General features: G+C 39.3%; 1 protein-coding gene across 1 annotated transcript in view; it reads right to left on the minus strand.

The window, feature by feature from the left end:
* Positions 1–20,651, minus strand: part of dapk1 (death-associated protein kinase 1) — a 61,793-nt gene that overhangs the window by 11,214 nt on the left and 29,928 nt on the right. The window contains exons 5-18 of the mRNA XM_026322300.1: positions 19,125–19,254; positions 17,949–17,997; positions 17,711–17,737; positions 15,185–15,337; positions 13,057–13,102; positions 12,728–12,817; positions 11,665–11,757; positions 9,887–10,006; positions 8,830–8,928; positions 7,725–7,823; positions 6,613–6,711; positions 6,338–6,535; positions 5,918–6,115; positions 3,139–3,237 (exon numbers count right to left, since the gene is read on the minus strand). Coding sequence (XP_026178085.1) covers positions 3,139–3,237; positions 5,918–6,115; positions 6,338–6,535; positions 6,613–6,711; positions 7,725–7,823; positions 8,830–8,928; positions 9,887–10,006; positions 11,665–11,757; positions 12,728–12,817; positions 13,057–13,102; positions 15,185–15,337; positions 17,711–17,737; positions 17,949–17,997; positions 19,125–19,254 — 1,500 coding nt within the window. The remainder of the gene's footprint in view (positions 1–3,138; positions 3,238–5,917; positions 6,116–6,337; positions 6,536–6,612; positions 6,712–7,724; positions 7,824–8,829; positions 8,929–9,886; positions 10,007–11,664; positions 11,758–12,727; positions 12,818–13,056; positions 13,103–15,184; positions 15,338–17,710; positions 17,738–17,948; positions 17,998–19,124; positions 19,255–20,651) is intronic.

Here is a 20,651-nt window from a genome sequence, read left to right on the forward strand (position 1 = left end):
TATATGCCTGAGAAAATGTAGAAACCTGTGCATTTCCTTTGTTTTTGTGCCAAGTTGTGCCTGATATTTACATGAGAATAACATTTTTTGGGGTTTGTTTAATTGATCACTGGGCCTATAATCCACCTTCAAACACTGATGTTTTCATTACAGATATTGTAAATGATGCTTCTACTGATGCTAACAACTTTAAAGTCATTTTTCATCTTGTTACTTGGTAAAAACAAACAAACAAAAAAAGCTGGTGTTTGACTTTCGCTTCCATGCATGAAAGCTTGATGGCTAATTCCCAGTCACTGCACAATGAAGCACTGCAGATCCAGCAGATTAACAACAGCTGCAGTCTGTACATCATGTGCACACAAACACATTCTTAGACTACATGCACTCTCATTCTTTCATTCTGTCCAGCTCAAGAACTGCCCTAATTTGTTACTTTCTCTATTTTCCTCTGAACACACTGACAAAAACACTCCAGTTTCATGCCTTTTTCACTAACTCAGACATCTGTCACTGTACGGCTCTGGCTGCTCCACAGGGAAAGACTGCACTGACAGCCTGAAACGCCCACAGAGTGCTTCCTACAGCGAAGGACATTTAACTGGCTTTGTTTTGAAAATTTACTAATTCCTGATAACCCAGGAAAATGATTAAATAAATCTTGCTGTTTGAATCTGAAACAGCACTATGTTTCTAGTTTTCTTCTTTTTACTTGTATTTCTTTCTCTAGATGGCTTCTATGATAAGGTCAGATAATATTACAAAAAGCAGGAGAACACTGACCTTTAAGATCAGATAAATATCAGAAATGTGAATGGAAATGAAGTGCTGCTTGAACCAAATATTAACCACATGGTATGACTTAATATGTTAGAGAATTCATGGGACTCTGCTTGTACAGATGGCAGAGTGTCACGATTACTACTACTGATGCTTGGCAGTGACAGATGAACGGCTGGTGTTATGTTTGCTATAAAACTGGAGATGAATACTAGATGAACTATAGAATCTCTTTTATAGATTAAATGTCTCCTAAAATGGATTAGGGCTGCAGACCAACCTGTCCAAATGTATGCTATTTGATTATATATAAGGCAGAGCAACAGGGGAAACTAAAAGGAGAGGAGAGGTGAAGTGCAGCTCAATCTACAAATTAAACTCACCCACAATTATGAAAATCTGTAATAAACCATAAATGTCTTCTTTCACTATCTAATGCCAAGTTAAAACACAGCAAATGACAGAAACCAATCCTGGAGCTTACAGAATCCTCCCTGAACACACCACTGGCAGCAGGCCCCTGGACAATGAATTATACATCTCAGTATGTGCTATCTAGATTAAACATGCATAGCATATCAGCTGTAATACAATATTAAAAGGCAAGGAATGTAGAGAGAGAAAGAAATCTCAGTGTGGGACATCTGGCAGTGGAGCCCCTACATTTTTTTAAACATACTTAAAATATGTTTTTTCTTTAATTAAAGATGATGAAATTTATATTTACCACAATCGTGTACATTAAGCAACAAAACCATCATCTTAGAAACAATAAGAGACAGCACCAGAGTGTGATCTTTAGGTTTTGTGGCTAACCTCCATGAGAGGAATTGTAAGATGGGTTAGACTGGTGGGAGGGGGGACATTACACAAGTGATTGGAATATTTTCATGCAGACTATACGGAGTAAGATCAGTGAAAGACTGGGGAAAGCCCAGGGTGTGCTTTCCTGCGATGCAACATCTGGTAGACCAATCAATGGAGCCTTTGAATGAGTATGGAACAGAACTATGACCCTTCTGCTGTTACACAGACATCACCAAATCACACATTAATAACCAAACAGACACTTCTTGCAGCCCTGTGGGATTTTAAACCAGTTTTCAGGTGGCCCAATGTTTCAAACATTCAGTTCCAGGTACAATATCGTTCTAAAACAAATAATCCGTGTGCTTCTTAAATGTGTGTATAGTTTTAGAGGACAGCCAGGAGAAACATCAGCCGTCAGAGCTCACAGAGAGGTGTTCAACACTTAAATTCTCCATTATAACAGGGTGAGACCGTGCAGTGCAGAGAAAAAAAAACAGCTTTGTGTGCTGCGTCTAAAAATCATTGGACGTGTACTCCCACCCATCTCTGAGGTCAAACCTGCTCACATCCAGATAAAATGACTGAATCTGCTCTCTGACTCCTTGTACCTTTATTTGATCCTGAACTGCCTGACAAAAGCTCTAGCTCGGGGCTCTTGGAGCTCTCAACACGTACCTGCTGCTCAGGCTCAGCAGAGACAAATCAATAAAGTCATGAGATGTAGGACTCTTCAGGACTTGACACTTTTCTCTTGTTGTAACACATTTTCATTTGTGTTATTAAATTTTTTAATGTTTGCTTTGATTTTTTTTATTACATGTCATTTATCAGGACACTATTAAAAATAAATTCTTTTTTCCCCATTACATATTACACAAATTACCTTTGTTCAGACATTCAGAAGTTTATTTTCACTCTGTGGGTATCCCAAAGTTTCTAAAGATAATATTCTTGGATGAATAGTTCATGAATGCATATAAAATAATTCTATATGATTTAATGGTAAATATAATTGGCAGTACTGGATATGAAAGAGTTTTAAAGAAGCTACTTGGAGAGAAATATAATAAAAAGGATGAAATACTGTGGCAAACAGTATCAAGAGGTGAATTTTGTAATTCATTTCTGCTGATTAAATCCAGTTTGAGTTAAAAAAGCTGACATCAGCTTTTCTACTTTTATTAAGTATGTGCATGTAAGAAGTGGGCAGGGTCTCGCTCTGCAGCTCAAGCAGAAAATTAACAACTCACCATAGAAATAAGCCATTATTTGAACAAACAGTGACTCAGGTGTTTTTAGCTCGTCTATGTCATGTAAGCTCATCCATGTCATTGAACCATCCCTCAGAAGATACCTGCTGTGCAGTCTGCAGTTTTGGCAAATCTATGAATCCAGCTCTACTGAGAACACAACCAGTATAATTATCAAAACACCAAGAGACCTCATTGGATTTCACTGAAATACCTGCAGTGCCTGAAATAAGGTAATGTTAAGCCACTACAACTGAAAAGTGAAGGGTGTAAAGAAGAAAAGTGTGTGGTGACTTACATTGGTGACTGCATCGATGTTGGCTCCGGCAAGACAGAGGTGGCGGACAACTTCCAGGCTTCCGCTGTTAGCAGCCAGGTGGAGGGGAGTTCTGCCATACTGGATGAACAGAAACATATTAAAGAGGAGCTTCCAGTCCAAATCAAATGTCACATAGTGATAAAGGCACATAAAGTACTGGATGTGGTAAAATGTCAAACATTTTTGGTCCAAAATCTCTAAAATCCTAGAGATGACACAGATATCACTCAGCAAAACCTTTTATGAAGTTTTATATGAAGCAGAAAATAATATGCTAAAAATCTATCAGGAAAAGCTGGGAGACCAAGGGCTTTAAGGGCTAAATTATAAGCCTAAAAAAATGGATATGAAAGCCCAAACTATACTTTCTGCCTCTCCATGATCCTATGTCCGCCACCATGTGAGCTTTCATCCCATAAAAGTTATGACTTCTTGCTTAATGTTATAACTCAACTCATAACCAACATTGTTGTGCATCAGCCGATTATGAGGCTGGTGTTAGCACAGTAAACCATTTCCACAATAACCATAGGGAGACAGACTACAGAAGTAAGAGTATTCTTATTGGTCCTGCTTTGTCTGTCTCTTGGTTAAAGCTATGTATTTTTTTCTAATAGTTTTAGTTGAAATATGCTCGACAACACAGCGTAATGTAGAGGTGCTGTTGAAGTCTCACTGAACAGCCTTACAGCAGTGCACATATAATGCCTCCAGGTTTCTGATGAGGCTCAGTCTTCTAACCAATAAAAGAAGGCCAAAGGGGTGGGGGCTGCTGTAGGACATTGCTGTAGCTGAATCACACGATAGCAAACTCCTGATTCCTGCACTAGCTGAGAGTAGGTGAGAAAGTAGGTGAAGGGCTGAGCGACAAAGATGAAAATTGAAGCTTTCAGTAACATAAAACTGGTAATTAAAATAGCTGCCGTGTTCACAGCACTCTGAAAACAGTAGGAAGCATAATAAAAATAATAATTGTTGGCAGTGTGTAATTACATCACTATTTTTCACAATACATAATAAACCCACAATACTGACATAATCTTATAATAGTTTTCCTTTCCTTCTTAAAAATATTAACACAAACAAGATCAAGAAAAACTTTGGAAAATATCAATACCTTCTACAAATAAAGTGTCCTTAAATCAATCCCTATTTGTCACAGTTTAAAAAAATAGGAAGCATTCATCCTAATCAAATCTGCTGTAAACAAAACATGAGACATTTTCAATTCCATGCCTCTTAAATTTCTCCCCAGTGTCAACATCTGACGGTGAATACAAACCCAGATACATAGTCAGCAGTGTGTGATCTGCTGCTTTTGATAAGATTAGAAAAAAAAAAAAAAAACACACCAGCAGAAACTGAAAAAATGAATAAATCACAATATATCCGGTCTCATTCTGATGCACATCACTTCCCTGAGATACGAAGGGGGGGAAAGTTTCCATATGTGAAAAAAGCTAAGAGGGCTGCAGCAGCCGTGGTTGAGAAAAGCAATCCCATCGCAGAATACATTAAAATGGATGGTGTCAAAATAGAATGTGAGATCACCAAACGCAGAACCATGTGTGGGAAGTCGTGCCTGGCAGAGAGGCAAAGCATGATGGGATCTACAGTCAAATATAAACCAGACACATGAGAGCTCCCTGAATATCAAACCTGCTTTTTCATGAAACTTTCCCATGTTGCTATTTTAAGGCATTCACACAGTGCTCACAGTAAATCAACTGACGTTAGGTGAGATTCAACACATTCTGAATATCAACTACAACCATATTACAAAGATTTACTGTACATAGATCAGACATAGCTTTACAAGCACAAGATACTAAATGCCTATTTTATGATCTCAGCCTAGACCAGACCAGCAAAAATCCTGTCTGCATTTATAGTTACAGAAAATCATTTTAATCCCTATATTATGTTTGCCTTCTATGTTTATTCATCCATCTGTCTGGCCTGGGATTTTCCTAGTTTAGCCTGGGTGAAGATATTGTGCTACATGGTCAAAAGTATATGGACATTTCATTGCTGGAATTTAATTTCATTGCTCCTATTCAGTAGCATGCTGGACTCTCATTTGTTGTTTCAGCTGTTCCCAAAGGTGCTGATGGGGTTGAGGTCAGACGAATCAAAATCTTCCAAGCCAAAGGGGGTAGTCTAAATTATGAAAGTAGAGTGCAATAGACAGGGGTCTCCACATAATTTTGGATATACAACACATTCCAATCTGGCTTATCCTAACACCTGAACAATTTCGAGTTGACTCATCAAAGAGCTGTATGCATCACAGAGTCCTACCAGTGTGCAGCTGTCATCTGAAAAACAATAGCTATGCTTGGAGGTTATGTAAGAGGAGTGTCAAAATTGTTCTCAGTGCAAACAGGAACATTGTAATACAATGACACATTATTCTAATGCTACTAGTGTCATCACTGAAAAATTAACATCTGGTTATTGGACAGGAAATGTGATAACTTTCCAGAACTGTAGAATCTTGTATTAAAAACATCTGTGCAGGGACTTCAAGCACATGAATCTATTTCCAAAACAATCATTGTCCACCTCCAGAAATTTCAGAGGTGGATATTACGAAACCAGTCAAGATACTGCTAAAGTAATTTTTTTAAATATATTTTGGTGAAGTGACTCATTAGGGGATGCTGAAACGTTAGCCTGATAGTCCAGTATTTGGAAGCCATGCTGTTGCTCCTATTGTACCAGAGCACGGGGTGTGATAGGAAGTGGTTTTCCTCACCTTGTTGGGGAGGTCGAGGCTGGCCTTGGCACTGCAGATCGCCATGACAATTGGCAGATTTCCATCCTTACAGGCAATGTGCAGCGGTGTGTTTCCATGGCGATCCTGTTGGTCCACGTGGCATTGGTGTCTGAGGAGGCAGCGGACCACTTCAACCTGACACCTCCTTACGGCTAGGTGGAGGGCTGTGTGGCCATCCTGGACACACATGCACAAAGCACAATGTAAATCCTCAGTGTCTTTAATTGCTGAATATCTTCTCTGTGACTCACTGAGGTCTATGAAGCCCTTAGGTTTCCTCTGCTACTTGTTTTTGAGCCTCAACAACAAAACACACCTTGTTTTTGAAAGCTGAAAAATTTGTGTGTTATGCTGAACTAAATTCTGTATTCTTTAGAAAACTGAGTGTAAGTTTATCACCTTGTCAGTTGCTTCCAGATTGGCCCTGTGCTCCACCAGGCACTCTACGATGTCCACAAAGCCCCGAGCAGATGCTGTCAGTAGTGGACTCTCACCCTCACGGTTCTTGGCGTCCACATGGCAGCCTGCCTGGCAGAGAGCTCGGGATACTGCTGAGTATCCGTGCCAGGCAGCGCAATGCAGCGGGGTCTCTTGCTCCTGGATGTGCGAATAAACGAATAAAACATGCATGCTTTGGTTCAAGAAAGGGCTCTTACAAATGTGCATGTGCTTACCCTGTCGGCCAGGTCTGGGTTGGCACGGATGCTGCATAGGTAGCTCACCACATCCACGTTACCATAGCGAGCTGCCACGTGAAGAGCAGTCTCTCCAGACTACAGGAAAGTAACACAAAATTAAGAAAACATCAACAACACCTTACATCAACTTTTAAGAATGTAAACTTTAATTGACTACATGTAAAAAAAAAGATTTTAAAGACAGAACAATATAAACACCTATTCCTGTCATGTCACTTCATCTGAGTCAGCAACTTTCCAAAATATCCATTTAAACAAGACATTTAAATTTTACAGTCCAGACTCACAAATAGCTGTAATGTTAGAGCTGCTAGTCAAAGCAGAAGATGCTTATGTGAAACGACACTGTGCTTGCCTGTAGGTGGGAAAGTAAACTGCCTAAAATAACAACAAATGGATTTAAGTGGAGGAAAAGGTTTACAGATCTATTTAATCAGGGAGATTATATGAAAACACACCAGAGAGAATAGAGTCACCTTGCTAAAAAGGTGATGACAAAGCTTTCCCCACCTCATAAGACAATTAATTTGGGCACACAGAGACACTTCAACGTGTTATTTCAGGGTGATGGTAATAATGAAAGATGAAACTTTAATGATCCTTGCACTGGAACTAGATAATAATCATGAAAGTGCCGGAGTGCAGATTAGCTCCGGTCTGGTGCAGGACTCAGTGTTCACAGACAGCAGAGGACACCACCAGCGGGTAAAATGATTGAAGAGATTGGAAAGTGCTTTGGGGACTTTGTCTGCTCTGTGATGGAGGCTACACCAGCATCAAAAGCAAACACACAAACATACACAAGCCATCTTTCTCAGCAAGACCTGTTTCTATAGCAACAGAAAATAAGCTGATAAAATGCCAGAGTAACTGGTTTTCTCCCCTGGTGCGTACTGTTGGAGCGTGAATGTGTGAGTCAGTGTGTGTTTCTGGCCATTTTGAAGAATCAAACTAATCCTACTCAAGAGGCTTGATGAAGTAGGAGTGTGTGAATAATTGGTGACAGATAACATTGTGTGGTTAGTAGTAGTAAGTGTGTGTGCTTGCATGTAATGTATGAGTAAGAGGAAAATAGGCACGTGATTTACCTTATCTTGGACATCCAGAGGGCATTTCTTTTCATGAAGAAATTTCAAGGTCTCAACATGGCCATGTCTTGCTGCGTAGTAGATAGCATTGGCTCCACTCTGAAAGATCCAGAAGGAAGAACATTTCAGGATTTATCCCTGACCTTTAATATTAAACCATGATCTCTGGGACTGGGCCTGCAGCCAAATGATATGAGCACATATTTCTAAAATACAGCACAGCAAATTTCTGTCAAACAACTTAGGTTTGTGTGGGGCATCCTGCCTTTAGAGCTGCACTAACTGATCTCAACTAACCTGAAATGTAGTGACACTATTTTTTAATTTCCATTTAATTTGCTCATGTTCTGTGATTATACCAAATACAAGGTACTTGTTGTTTTGTCACCTCTTGTAGATAAAGATGTACCCACAAAATAAGACCTTAATTTGAACAAGCAGGGAGGATTGACAGCATCTTATTCTGGAAGAGAGGATACTTTAAGTTGATACTACACTGAAGTGAGTTTATAGTCTCAGTTTTCTGTCAGAACAATGAATGTCCTATTTGGACTGCTGGTCAGATGAGAAAAGACCATGGACCAAAAGACATTATTATTTTCAGACATTTTACAGACCAAATGATTTATAAACAAACATTCTGCAGAGTGTCAGTGAAGATTCAGGCGAAGTTATCTAAGGCTGATTCATGGCAGCTAGTTTTTAGGTCAAAACGTTTCACTACTCATCCAAGTAGCTTCTTGAGTCGACCTAAAAACTAGAAGCCCAGCGGAAATGACTCAGCCTCTAGATTCTGCAGCATATTTGATCATTGTTTGTTTTTGCCACACTTGTGTATAAAACAACTTTAACAGATTTATTTATCTTATGATTACAAATTAATAAGAGGTCATATACTTAAAATAGTATTTTGTGTGACACAATTTAGTGCAAGAAGATCATGGGTATGTTTATTTACAGTATGGCCAGGCCCTGTCCTAATCCACACAATAGTGTGTGACATTCTTAAGCCTTTACTGCAGCTCTCGATCCTTTAATGTCCATCTATTACAGTCAACAGCTGGCTATCCAAACCACTGGTTAGACCACACAGATGAATCTTTACCTTGTCATGAGCCTGGATGTCTGCACCTTTTCTCATCAGCACCTCAATGATCTGAATGTTGCCACAGCCAGCTGCAATCAGGAGCGGAGGAGTCCCATGCTGCAGTACACATACACACTTTGTTAATCTCAGTTTTCAGTGACCATTATGTGTTATGTATTTTTAATGTGTGCTAAAGCTGCAGCTGAAAGCACAAATGAGGGAAGTTGTTTGATTTTCTCTCTTTAAAAGTTTAGGCTCTCAGGAATGAATGTGAATGGACAGCATCAACACTTTGCATGAGTGTCTGCATGCTGAGGGAAAACACTGGATGAGATAAAAGAGGATAGAAAAAAACAGCAGGAAGGCCTTTTCTGAACCTGTTCCTCAGCTAAAACAGAGCAAAAACTAAAATCTGGCAATTGCCAGCACAAACCTGGGATTTCTGTATTAGGTAGAATCAGTTAAATTGACTGATATTATGTTCCTCTGTCATCATTCTAAAACATCAAAATGTATCTTCCACATTTATTAGTGACCAACACCTGGAAACACTACATGGACAGAAAATTCACTAAATCAACAGGATCTGAAAGCAGCTACATTTATTTAAACATATAAAACCTCACTGCACTGATGCTGACACACATTCACCCTTATCTCAATGTACAGTCTCTTTTTTATCCTACTTAAACTGGAGCACTGACTTGCAAAATCACAAAGTACAAAAGAATCATTTGTGACCTTGTGATCAGGAGCATGTATTCAATCCCTAAAGAGGCAGTCATGCTTGCCGCAGGGCAGAATGCCTCGACAAATGGTTATGAGATCCATGACAATGTTATTGAGGACCCTAAACTAGTCTGTATGTGGGAAAGTTGACTGCACTGCTCACTTTTATAAACATGGCACAGAGGTATCAGTCCTTTAAATCATGTGAATGTACATTCAGTAAAATTCAGTGTTTTGTGTGAGTGGCGGATTAGATACATTAGCAAAAAACAGTACAACTTAAAAATTAGAGAAAAGGTGTTAAAGTATAATAATACTAATGGGTTAGATTTTTTAGGTTTGTCACCTTGTTGGGCTGGTTGACATCGTAACTGTTCAAGGAGCCGAGCAGATGCTGCAGGCCGGGCACATTGTCATCATTTATGGCGTGGATGATGGCCTTCATCACAAAGGAGTCTTCCTCATCCTAGATGGGTGGGAAAGACAGTTACTCTTCTACTGTTCACAGAACGATCTAATTCTGTGAACATTAATCCTGGGAATTCTTTCAATCACATGCCCCCATAAGTCTCCCTTTCATCTCTTTCTCAAGCATGGACACACATAAGGTTAGAGCCAGCATCTGCAGTTTAGCATCAAAACCAATAAAGACTTTTTTCTGCCTGTAACATGTGACCCAACAACCTTCAGTAAGAGTCAGCTGGATGGCACAAAAATCGGCTGTGACACTGCTGCACAAAGAGATGAAGAGAAGAAAGACAGAGAGGTGAGAGCAGGTAGAGGGGGGGTGAAGCTGATGTGGCATTTGTCTGGCCAAGCGTGATTCTCCACCTACATTCCTCAACACAACCTCCCTGCTGAGGAAGCCATGACTAAAGCACCACAGAGAGCCACAGATTTAACCTGAACTGCAAACCGGCTGCATTTTCAACACAGCTGTTTGGGATTTTTACCCTCTGACAACTGTAACTCATGACAGAGGATGGAGAGATATTACCTTTCTACCTTATTTTCTCCACCAAAACAAGGAAACATCTACAACCCTTATGTCACTTTCAGATCAAAACAGCTCAGACACACATATGATGGTGAAATCCAGAAAATGGTGGTGGTATTATGATTAAAAGTTCAACAGCTACCATTCTAGACAGACTGGAAAGAGCTGGGCTTGCAGAGGGAATGAGTAATTGCTCTGTCCCTCCAAAAGCTATTTTGAGGTATTTGGTGTGTGGCTAAACCTTATGATGTGTTTGCTGAGATGAGAAACTAACTAGAGATTATATCTAGTTAACCCTTTAACTGCTCATTCAATAAAGCAATGATGTATTGCGAAGCTTGAACTTGTCGTCATAAACTTGTTATGCAGTGCTGTTTGTAAACTACAGGGAGCGCAGCGTCCTGAACATGTCTACTTCTACCTGCCAGCTCACCTGTTGCTGTGTAATCTTAACACCAGCCATGGCCTGCTATTAATGCTTTGTAAATGATTAAGCCTCTCACAGGCGCTGCAGTGTTTACATCTCTCCAGCTTGTCGTCAATTATCAACTTAGACACAGGAACTAAAAAGTTTTATTTCATGCATCATTATTTGAGTATATATGCAAATAATTCAGAAGAAATACAAGTGTTGCCTTATCTAGGGATCATTCCTATAGCTCGATTTTAGGTAACACACACTGGAATTCTTAGTTCTGCAAACAATTGTGGCACTTGGAGAAATGAGGATCAGATCAATTACATGCTCAAGATTCTCAAAGAGATTGTCAAGTGGAAAATACCAGAGCTGTAACTGAGAGGCAGCTTGGGGTTTTAATATTACAATGCACTTTAATAAAAGCAAACTGAAACTCATTAAGTTACCATTCTCCTGTCAATTACTTTTATTTGGTTTATATTAAAGATGGGAAAGGACTGTAGATATGATAGTAATCATCCTTGTGTTAGAGCTGTTTATCTCAAATGCAATTTAAAGTTTTAATAATGTTAAAAACAGCAACCAAAATCAACTTCATTTCTCCATCCAGTGCAATCAAGATCAGTCCTATGCTTTAATTAGCTGTACTTCTTTAGATGTTTTTCCTGCCAGCCCTGTCAAATCAGAGAAGTGGTTTTCTGGGTCTTACCAGCGTGTCATCACTGCGGGCCACACTAATGTTGCTTCTGGACAGGAAGGAGCGGGAGAGGCGGTTGCATAAGGAGATAAGTCGGACGGATTGCTGGAAAGGAGAAGAATACATATAAAACATTCTAACTAATTAATCTCAGATTATGTTAAGATGACCATTAACCGGCAGTCAGATATAGGCAGAAAGCAAATACCAGTTTTCTATTTGAATTAGCTTCAGTTATTTTACTTATTGCGTTTCATTCCCACTGCCCTTCGTAGGTAGGATTTTGAGGAGCTGCTGCACAAAAATCAACAGCTATATGGATCATTAAGAAACCTCCTTATAGTTTTCAGTTAAGTTTCAATTCAAGCATTTTATTCCTAGTTCATGGACAATTTGAGGCAACTGAGTTTGCAAACAAAAAACTGTTCATTCACACACATGAAATCAAAAAAATGCAAGATGACATAATGCCTGAAAAGGTGTTGGTAGCCAATCCATAAATGGCTACCAACACAAAAAAGTACAAAACCCGAGGTTTACACATAAACTGACCATCTGAATGCTCCAACAGAATTTGACTTTGATTTCAGCTGGATTCTAACTGGTATTTTGACAGACTGTTATGCAATGTATGTATTTGCTTTATCATGTTTTAGCATCACTTTTGTAATGTGGAAAAAAACAACATAAAGTCAAATCAAGGTCACCGCATAGCCAGAAGCTTCCACTGTGCCAGGCTGTTAACGGCCGGCCTGAATAAAAGACACAGACATGGCATGACAGCACCGCCAAACCACCACAGATAAACAACCGCAGCATTTCTTCCAGGCTGGGAGCAGCACTGGGCCAGCTGTGATGAACCAAAACAAACACCACTACCACTAAAGCAGTGCTGGCAGTAAAGCTGTTGATTATGGTAAGCCTGCAGCAACTGTGGTGCAATCAAAGTGCATCTGAGGAGGCATTTGGGGAAGAAGCTGTCTAAACATGATGTTCTGTGGATGTGATCGATCACTGGGCAAGTTGCAGCAACTTCTTCCCTTAAGCCGAGTCAGTTTCAAAGAAAAGCGCTTACTTTCCATTTCCTACGTGCTGCAAACTTCTTGAACTTCTCCATGTTGACGGCCGACTCCTTTCTGCTCAGTGCTTGTTGAGTGTCTTTTGGCTGGTTTCACAACACAAGAAATAAATTGACAGAAAAAGCTTATGAGAATAATCTTGCCAAGACAAATCTGGTAAAGAATCAATTAGTCAAGTCTTGGCAAAGTGGAGCTTAAACGCCCAAGCAATTTTAAAAATATCAACTACAGCCAAAAGATAAAAAGGAAACATTTACAATTTTACATAATGGCAAATGTTTTAAATTAAACAGCGATGTCATCAGTGTGCTATCAGGACTCCCACCTTGATCCAGGGGTGCTGGAGGCTGTCTTGAATTGTCATTCTCTTTCTGCAGACATCAAATATACAATAATTTAGGGAAGATAGGAATTTGTTGAGTCTCTTTAGATATTTAACAGTTCCAGAGCTGATGCTGCACTACCAGTGCTTTCTGGTGTATTTTAATACTGAAAAAACAGTTTATACTGTGTATGGAGGAATAAGCCCATTTCATTTTTAACAAAAACATAAATTAATCTCAATTATCTCTTGAAACAGAACGACTGAACTGCCACATGCCACACAAGAATCAGGGCATATTTTTTCTATTGAATTTTTTTTTTTTTTTTTCGGCACACAAAGCACCAGTGTTTGTAATTATAGGAGAAAAAAATAGAGAACAGGCTTAATTAATAAACGCAACCATCCTCCTGTTCACAGTCAGAGATGCTGATTGTTGTCGGTTATTGAATGAGAGATCATTTAATGCCAACAGCAAACACAGCTGTGTACAGATGGATAAAAGAGTCACTCCCATTTGGCTGTAATGGAAAGATTATGATATAGCTTAGATATACTAATATCAGACCCCCCTCACAAAAAATAATACTTTATAAACCTTCAAAAAGCCAATAGTCTTATTAACTGTTTGCAAAGATTTAAAATCAAATGGGTTGACTCAAACCCATTAGAAACACAGTGTCATTAATCTGAGTTTATACAATGAACTGCTGATAATTTCATAATTAGTTGGTGCCCTACTGAAAACTACGGATATTCAGCGGAACCATACCAGTCTACAAATAATACGTTTGCATGGACAATTCAATAATTTTATGAACTCATCTGAGCACTGCTGAACAACAACATCACACTTCTCTTCAACAAGATGTAAAATAAGGTACTGAGACAAACGATTGGGAACATTTGAGTAAACAGGAACAATTTGCACATTAATTTGAGGCATGTTTATTTTAAAAGGATAGGAAACTTAATTTTGAGATGTTTCACAACATTTGCACTGTAGTGATGCTTGGAACATCACTGATTTAAAAGTCATATTTAATTAACACCTGTTCAGGCGAAGTCCTCATCCTACACTGAAGATTAAAGATTTATTTCTGGTCTAGTAAAGCCAATCTAGTTTTTAAGGAAACCTGTGTGTCTGAAAGTACAGACACCACAACCCTCAGTCCCACATCCCTTATTACAACTGGTGTGAATCAAAAATGAAAACAAGAAGAAATTTTTTCGAAAATTTTACAGTTCAGTGTGAGCCAAAATACCCTCCTATGTATGCTCACTACCACATCCCTGTTTCACATATCTCAAACTTTCACCTACTAACTGAAATGACAGTGAACGTCAGGCCTGAAGGTTTTTTTTACATTTTACATGAGAAAAGTACCCTATGCACTGATATATCACAGTGAACACCAGCTCTGCTGCTGCAGTTTCAGTCCAGTGTAGTGCTGAGCATTATTAACAGTAGTGTGAGGTAATCGTCATTAATCTTCCTGCCAGCTGAGTGGATCCATGTCCGCTCAGGATGTAGATCAATTAAAAGCTGTTCCATCTTGATGCACTAGGTAGGGGATTTTTTAAAAGCCCCATTACTGAAAGTTTGTAAAGTCATTCTACACTTTCGCCCACTGCCTGTTTAAATCAACCCGTGCCAGCCCTTTACCTTCCCCATTCTTCATTTAACCTGTCTAAATGAAATTATCTCCAAACCGACAATTATTCACCTCTGTTAGCACCCTCGCTCTCGCTCCATTGTTCTGAAGAAACAGGAGTAATTACGAGTGCGGGGAAAAAAGAGTTTTTATGGCAGTTACTGTCTCTAAGTGTAGCTGCACCCATTCAGTTGTTGCTAGAGTAACTCTGTAATGTTGGAGAGATGCTCAGTGTTTGGGACCACATTGTGAAGAGACAAGGTTGTTATGTGGGAAACCTGCAGAGAGCCTGTGTTCAGTTTTGTTGTCGGTTCTTTAGGATTTTAAAAAGGCATCAACAAGAGGCCAAATATTTCAACATTTCTACATTATTATAAGCATATTATTATGAAAAATATTTAGAATTGTGGCCAGAACTGAGCATTTTTTTCCATGTCTAATGGAAACAATCCAAACAGAAGACAGATCATACATACTTGGGGTCTTTGACAAGAAGCCGTGCTATGAAGTCTTTGGCCAGGACGCTGGTGTTGCTAAAGAACTCCTCGTCAAAGGTGTAGTCGACGGCTGACACATTGGCCAGTGTCTCCTGCTTGTTGTCACCCAGGAAAGGAGAAGCGCCACTCAGACTGCAACATAAAAAATGGCAACATTTGTACATTACTATATTAATCAAGTCCAATCATTTTTCTTTGATTTTTATAATTTTAAAACAAATATCCTTAGGTTTTAAACAGTTGCTTTGACAAAAGGAGATATGTGAATGAACCATGAACAATTTGTTTTTAATTGAAACACCTCAAAATGTATCATCAGGGCAGCCATTAATTTCTTTGACTTCTTTGCTTGCTCAGCTCTTCTCTTACACTTTAATCAGCTGTAAGATTTGAGAACTGCCCATTTAGTCTCCACTGTTCTCACATCAACCCCCTTGTCCTAGTGGGTCTTGCAATCAAAGGGGAATACACTGCCTTACAATTCAAACCCCAACTCACCCACCACTGATTAGCTTTGGCCTTCAAACCGAAACTAAGCCTTTGCTACTCGCTGATGTGGGGAATGTGATTACAGAACTGCATAGCAACTAACAGCGACTCATTAGTCAAGCTTTGCTTCAAGTATTTGGTGTGTGTTAGTCAGACACTGTGATCGGAAAGCCAGCTGGACAGCTCTTAATTCCAATGAATATGTAAAGTTTTGGAGTAGAGTGAAGGGATTTCAAATGAAATCACATAAAATTACCAGATGTAGGGGAAAATAGAGGATAATGCTCCCAGCATACAAGACAAAAGCACTTTTAACGGACAGAACCAAGACACAGCGCGCACACACACACACACGCATGCACGCACACATGCGCGCACACACACACACACACACACACACACACACACACACACACACACACACACACACACACACACACACACACACACACACACACACAGGGTTGAGCAGGCATGCATGTTAATGAGGGCCCAGTCTCCTAGAGCTCAGGCAGTTAAACCAAACAAACCCTGGCCCTCCCTTCTCCAGTGAAGCTGCTCCAGCTCATCAACTCCATCCGCTAATTAACATGCCAGCTGGGACAGACATGGAGGTGGTGCGGGTCAACCTCAAGTTCAGTGACAATGTACGAATTTATCTATGGTATAAGGTGCATCTGCACCTGCTCACAACATGCAAGTAATTAGGGCAATTCTTCTCAAGGCTTGGCAGTAAAAGCAGCAGGGAACTGTTAAATCAGGGTTCTGAGGCAACATTTTATCCACCTTTTTCCCCAAAACGTTCCCAAATGAGACTTAAAAATGCAGTATACACCATTCTTACGCTGAAATACACACGTCTTAACAATCTACCACCCAAATTGGGTTCCAGCGGAGCAAAAAGTCACCTCACAGCTAGCTGATTCACCACATTTATCCAAATAATTTCAGGTTACATTATCTCAGGCAAGGCAAGTCTTACAAATTGCTTAAAATTGGAGACTTCGTGTTGCCAAATGGAGCCTTCATTACTTTGTGGCAGCTGGGTCACACAAGCTGATTAAGAGTGAGGAGATGCTCCGAAAATCATCCAAAACCACTTACTGAATTATTCCCAGTCATTTGAACCCTCACGTTTCCTATTATTGTTTTAAATAATAGGAAATAAGGAGTCAGTGACAGTCACTATCGCTCTGCTGTGGTAACAGATAGTGAACAATCCATTTTCTACCTTGCAAAGCAGATCTGTGACAGCTGTGTGGGTGGACAGCCTGAACAAAGACTGTGTGTATGTGTAGGGTTCAGGGATAGATTTGTCCATGTATAATATTGTCTAATGCAGAGACAAAATTATACATTTTAATCATTTTAAATGCCTCACCTACACATGACACTTAAATTTACTCACATAATGTCTGTAGCTAGTTATTATGTAAAAATCTGATCTGGCATTTACTTTCATTTGCCTCTCTGTATTTTGGTGAGTGTTCTCTACTTGTTTGTGTGGGCAAACGCACCTAATGTGCACACATTATGTGTTTAGCTTTGTGTAGGTGTCTAAAGAATAAAGGTGTGTGAAGAGCTCAGCAGCTAGAACCTGCAGCTGTTCAATAAAGGCCCTTGGTTGTATAAGGTGAAACTGGCTGTCGGTCCAACTGGTCATTCATGGGAAACATTTTACCATCACTTACAGTATTAGCACATCAATTGTGACACATTATATTTAGGATTTTGTGAACCTGCCAGTTCATAAGCACAAAAAAAAGAGTATGTTTTTTGCTGCAGACTTAAATTATTCATAACAAATAGTGCTGTAACAAGTAAGTCACCCAGCGAGTTCCAAGACAAAGAGGTCAGTCTGAGACAGCCTCTTTAAACCTTTCTGTCATGTTCTGTGAGAGATGACAATGCCTGAGACTCTTAAAAAAATGTGAATGTGAAGGTAGTTGTACTAAATACTCTGCAGTGACACACTTTTCTAATTTTTACATGTTTAATATTTGTTTAGATACTTACAGAATGTAGGTTATCACACCAACACTCCTGGATAGAAGCACAGACAAAAACAAAGAAAGAGGAGTTGAGCAATCAATTAATCTGGTCTCTAACAGTTTTGTTGCTCTGCAATGCAGCAGTTGCATTTGGACAAACCTAAAGTTACTTTAATGCAGATATCTTCAAAAGTACAGATGATTTCAAGAATCACATGTACATACTGCTCATTATAGAACAGAATGTGTTTTTATTCACTCACCACATGTCTGCCTCCAGGCCCAAAGGTTCATAGTTGACTACTTCTGGAGCTATAGGGCAAATACACCGAAGATTGTTAATAATAAGGGCAACATGCAAGAGACGCACATAGCACATCCTCTTAACTCTACCAATTTAATTAATATTTTCTTCTTTCATCTTTATCTTGTGATGAATTGTGATTGAGAATGTTATCACATTCCAGGGGTTTCACCGTTTCTGTTTGACGTGTTGATTAAATAAAATTTGTAGATTTTTATTCACAGTGACTATAATGAGACCATTAGGAAGCATATGTCACACTGGATCTAAAAATAAAGAGTAGGTCTCATGTTTGTGTTCGGATTTATTTGACATGACTCTTACTTGATACTCTTATTATTTGACACAAAGTGCAGAAATCAGGTGTGAGAAAATGTAAAGTACGTTAATTTCCTCCTGTACATTAACATCCTGCAATGTCACAGCACTTTCAGTTATTGCAGCAGAGGCAAACTACCAGAGGTTTTCAGTGATTTTTCCCTTTGCTTTAACAACACCAGCACACACCTGTCCCACATGCAGCCCCACCTCTAAAGATACACTTCAGTTTTAAAATCCTCTGGTGTACAACTACAAACCCAAATACTGGAAATGCAAAATATATTTATATATTCCCACAGAATTTATGATGTTTTTTTCCTGATCATCATTTTTGTAAAAATCTTATAGCAGCTAGGCCTGGTTTCTAGGAGCAACTATCCAAATGATTTTGTCTTTCTGCCATTTGATCTGTATTTTTTTTTTTACACTGATGCCTCCCTGGTTTTGACCTGCAGGTAGTGGGCACTGGCTTTGGAGCAGACAGAGGTTTGCAAACACCCTGGGCAAAGAGATAGGCTGGTGAGATGTGGCAGAGCCACTTGTTTGTATCTTTCTGCTGGCATTAAGGAGTTGTTCTGATAATCTCCAGTCTATTATCAGGTCTCCCTCACTTAGTCCCTATGGCTCATTTGGCACCTACTCTCATAATATGCAGCCCCTGGGATAAAGCCAGAAAAACAGGGCAGTGCGGTGAGTGTGTGTACAGTAGAAAACAGCTAAATGCCAAACGATAAAATAAGAGAAGATAAAGGACAAAAATGCACCTTTAAAACAACATACACAGCAACATGCAGCCAAAAACATGCATACCCACCTACAAATTCTGGAGTTCCAAAAATGTTTTTAAAATCATTGCCAAAATCAATCTTGTGAGCCAGGCCAAAGTCAATGAGCTTGATGCGTGGGTGAGGCACTGAGCGGTTCAGCAGCATAATGTTCTCCGGCTAAAAAGGAAGACAAAGAGAGACAGTTAAAAGGATGAAACTAGAAAATGAAGAAGAGACAGGGAGACATTTCAACACTTTCACAGATGTGATACTAACAAACAACAGGGCAAATATTGATATTTTAAGTATAAAGTATAAGTATAAGATAAGTATTTTCTAGTCAAAAAGAGACTAGAAATAAAACTTTAATCATCAGTATAGGATGGGGACTTCAATAGCAGAGTCTGACACAAAACCAGAAACAGTCTGGCAGGAAGGAGGCTCATCAGCATGGAAATCCCATGCAAAACATGAGAAAACCTCTCGAGGAAGTGGGAGAAAGGACAGTGAAGATGTGCTTAAAGCAAAGACAAACAACAAAAAAAACAGGACATTCTTAAGGTCTTAATGTGTCTTTTAGATTAACCCATCTTCCCTCCAAACTTTGTCCTTTCAGCTTTCAGCCTGACTATGAGCCTAGCTTGAGGCTCTAGTCTGGGAAGGAACAGGAACAGATTGGCTGTGGGCAGCAGTGGAAACAGGAGGCGATGAGAAAATACAATCAAGCTCCAGCTAAGCTTCTAGGTTTTAGTCTCTGCTCTATAAACATCGACACATTTATGTTTATGCAGGAGTGAAGGAGAATTATATTAAATGTTGGTTACTAAGTCTTTAAGTTCATCAACTGTATAACCAGAGCAAAGGGGAATTTCAGCAGTATGGCCATTTTTCTGACAGCAAAAATATGTTCCACCACATTCCTCTGCACAACAGTTCCACGAATTGTGACGAGTTATACATTATTACTCTGCCCTGGCCAACATATTTGGCTCTTGTGCATAATAAGTACATTGATTGACACTAATATGGTTGCCGCAGAACTGATGTGACTCTAAAAAGAGAATCCTTGTCATTTGCATAATCATTTGCTGTTTAAAAAGGTCAGAAAGGACATTTGTGGTCCTTATTTCTGACTCCAAATGTCAGCACCAGTACAAAGCTGCACAATATTGACATATAAAGCTATAGAAACAGCCCTGAATTAAAACTGCCAAAATGTTTAATGACATCAAACATGAAGAAAAAAGACAATAACAGAATAGCAAATAAAGAAAGTGAACTTCAACAATTTGACGTGGAATATAGCTGAAGGCCGACTGAACAAATGAAACCTTAAGCTGAGTCACTGCTAGACAGTGAATAACAGTAGCTAATATCTAAAGCGGGGGCTGCAGTGGTTCGTAAAAGCTCTGGCATTGATCACAAGTGCCTGGCTGGGCACAGAGGTTATTTTCTGTAGGACTGGAGGCCGAATGTCCTGATGCATGATTTGTGAACGCTGATCTACAAGTGTAAGAGTCATTCTGGGCTGTTTATTCTGAAGAAGCCTTTTATTGCCTTTTAAGTGGACAACT

The sequence above is a fragment of the Mastacembelus armatus genome, chromosome 9, assembly GCF_900324485.2.
Source record: "Mastacembelus armatus chromosome 9, fMasArm1.2, whole genome shotgun sequence".
Taxonomy (NCBI): domain Eukaryota; kingdom Metazoa; phylum Chordata; class Actinopteri; order Synbranchiformes; family Mastacembelidae; genus Mastacembelus; species Mastacembelus armatus.